This window comes from Triticum aestivum, chromosome 7B (assembly GCF_018294505.1).
Source record: "Triticum aestivum cultivar Chinese Spring chromosome 7B, IWGSC CS RefSeq v2.1, whole genome shotgun sequence".
Classification (NCBI taxonomy): domain Eukaryota; kingdom Viridiplantae; phylum Streptophyta; class Magnoliopsida; order Poales; family Poaceae; genus Triticum; species Triticum aestivum.
The window spans coordinates 111,339,874-111,342,393 of NC_057813.1; the positions used below are offsets into that span (position 1 = coordinate 111,339,874).

Here is a 2,520-nt window from a genome sequence, read left to right on the forward strand (position 1 = left end):
CTACCAGATCATACCCATTGAGCAGTAGCAAGCAACAAAACATTGCTCACTTGATGATTCAAAGTTTAAAACGCTTTCAGTGAACACTTGCCCAATGCCGAGTAACTAGATGTTCATTCAGTTCAGTACTTGTTGAAACGAACATATATAACACTCCTGGCTAATATGCTAGTATCAAGTAAAGTTCAATGCACGTAAACTAGACAATGTCGCAAGATGATCAGATAATAGCAAGATTGGATCCTAATTTATGCATCACAAATGGAGCTAATCACCACAATAGACCACTAATTCAGAATACTTGACCTGCATGCAATGCAACTACTTAAATTAAAGCTAAGTGTTGATGCCAAAACAACAAAAACATTCAACACAGCTCCAACCTGACAAGAATAATTAACTACCAGATAATATCCATTGAGCGAAAGTGATCAACAAAACATTGCTCACAGGTACAAGTAAAATGATCAACGTACGAATGATTCAAAGCTTAAAACGCAGAGTAACTTGATGTTCATTCAGTACCTTGTCGAAACGAACATAACACTCCATACTGGTAATATGCTATGAAGCAAAATTCGATGCACGTAAACTGGACAATGTCGCAAGATGATGAGATAATAGCATGATGTGAAGTTCTAAGCCGCGATTGGCAGGTAAAACAGAGGCATGCATCAGGGGACAATCTTGTCAACCTTCATCTTGTTGATCCAGGTATTGAAGGACCTCACCGTGTTCCGGAACCCGAAGAATCCATACTCCTTGCTCTTGTTCATGGTGTCCAGGTTCTCCCGCTCCACGTTGACCATGGCGTCGACGCAGAACCAGTTGGTGATGTCGTTGAGCTCGGTCTCCACGAGCCCGTTCTCGTTGACGATCTCCGACCACACGCCCTCCTTCCCGGCCATGGCCTCCTCCAGCATGAAGCGCTGATCCTCCCCCTGGTACCCCGTCCACTTCACGCCGAATTGGCTGGCGAGGATCGGCCATAGCTGCTGCCACTTGAAGAGGTCCCCGTTGCTGCAGTTGAAGGGTTCGTTCCTGCCATTGGGCTCCATGGCCGCCCAGAGTGCGTGCTCGGCGACGAGCTCCGCGTCGGAGGCGTCGCTGAAGCCCTCCCAGGCGACACGGGATCCTGGCCAGCGCAGCACGAGGCCCTCCTTGCCGCAGATGGCGGCGTAGACGCAGAGGCTGGCGACGACGTTTCTTGCGCTCCGTGGGGAGAAGCCGAAGATGGTGGTGGGGCGGTGCACGGACCAGGTGACGCGGTTGTTGCTGGCGAGCCCGTCGAGGAGGACGTCCTCTAGGTCGGGGTAGTCGAGGCGCGGGAGGTCCTCGGAGTAGGGGCGGAGCGCGAGGGGCACGTCGGTGAGGGGCTCGAACGGGTCGACGTAGTGCTTGCGGCCGGTCTGGAGGCAGACGTGGAGCAGGCCGGGGCAGTTGGGGACGAGGGCGGAGAGGACGTTGCGGAGCATGGCGCCGTTGGCCTCGCGGCCCTCCGCGTGCGTGGGGCGAGGGTCCCAGGCGACGTAGAAGACGTGGGTGACGTCGGTGAGGGGCGCGAGGGCGTCGGCGACGGCGGCGGGGTCGGCGAGGTCGAGGTGGTGGTGGAAGACGTCGGGCGGGAGGGGCGCGGACCAGGGCGGGAGCGGGCGGCGGGAGAGCGCGTAGACCTTCCACGGGCCCCCGGGCGTGTCGCGGAGCGGGAGGATGTCGATGAGGGCGGCGCCGACGATGCCGGTGGAGCCGACGACGAGGGCCACGTTGCTCTGGGGGGCCTCCGCGGCGGCGCGGGCGCGGCTGCTGGCCCGGCGCTTCTTGAAGGCGCCGAACGCCCCCGCCCACCACCACTTCATCATGGTGGCAGCGCGGCGCTGGGATGGGCCGGCGCGGTGGATCGAGGAAGATGAATCGGCGAGAGGAGAGGGGCGGAGCGGAGCAGGTGGGGAGTTTGGGTTCTGGGTTTTGCGTCTTGGTCTTTGTTTGCTAAAGCTGCTTTACTTTATGGCTGTCGATTCTGTTGCGGCGTGTCTCTCTCTTCCCGTTCCTTCCCACTGCTGAAACCGCCTTTCTCTCTCTCTCTTGAATTCCTCTCTTTTGAACTCCTTCCTTCTCTCTCTAATTTAAACACTCTCTCTTTTGAACTCCTCTCTCTCTCTCTCTCAAAACATAGAGCAGTTTTCTGTCACGAGAGCTTTGTCGTTTCTCAAAGGCCCATAGGCCCAACCAACCTGCCTCAAATGCCATCATGGCAACTTGTTTCAAAGCCAATTCTCAAAGAAATTTAAAACCTTGCTTCAAAGCAACATAATTCTCACCGACACAATAGCTTTTGTACGTTCACAACATCATCGTCGTAGCATTTTTTTTCTTGGTCCATGGAAGGAAAAGGTGTTATATCATTCGGAACACACCCAATGTAATTGTTTGTTGTATGTACTGATGAGTACAAATTATGAGTCCTTTTTACCGTTATTTTTGTGTCTATTAGGTAGGCTTTGCGAAATTTTGCCTCGTTTG

General features: G+C 54.1%; 1 protein-coding gene across 1 annotated transcript; it reads right to left on the bottom strand.

The window, feature by feature from the left end:
- Window positions 1–464: 464 nt before the first annotated feature.
- LOC123159117 ((S)-8-oxocitronellyl enol synthase ISY1) lies at window positions 465–1,968 on the bottom strand. The gene has a single exon (XM_044576942.1). The coding sequence runs from the start codon at window positions 1,857–1,859 to the stop codon at window positions 675–677; it is 1,185 nt and encodes a 394-aa protein (XP_044432877.1). The 5' UTR covers window positions 1,860–1,968; the 3' UTR covers window positions 465–674.
- Between the last annotated feature and the right edge of the window lie 552 nt (window positions 1,969–2,520).

Bases quoted from the DNA above. Each gene is read 5' to 3' on its own strand.
- LOC123159117 (XM_044576942.1), bottom strand. From the start codon at position 1,859: ATGATGAAGTGGTGGTGGGCGGGGGCGTTCGGCGCCTTCAAGAAGCGC.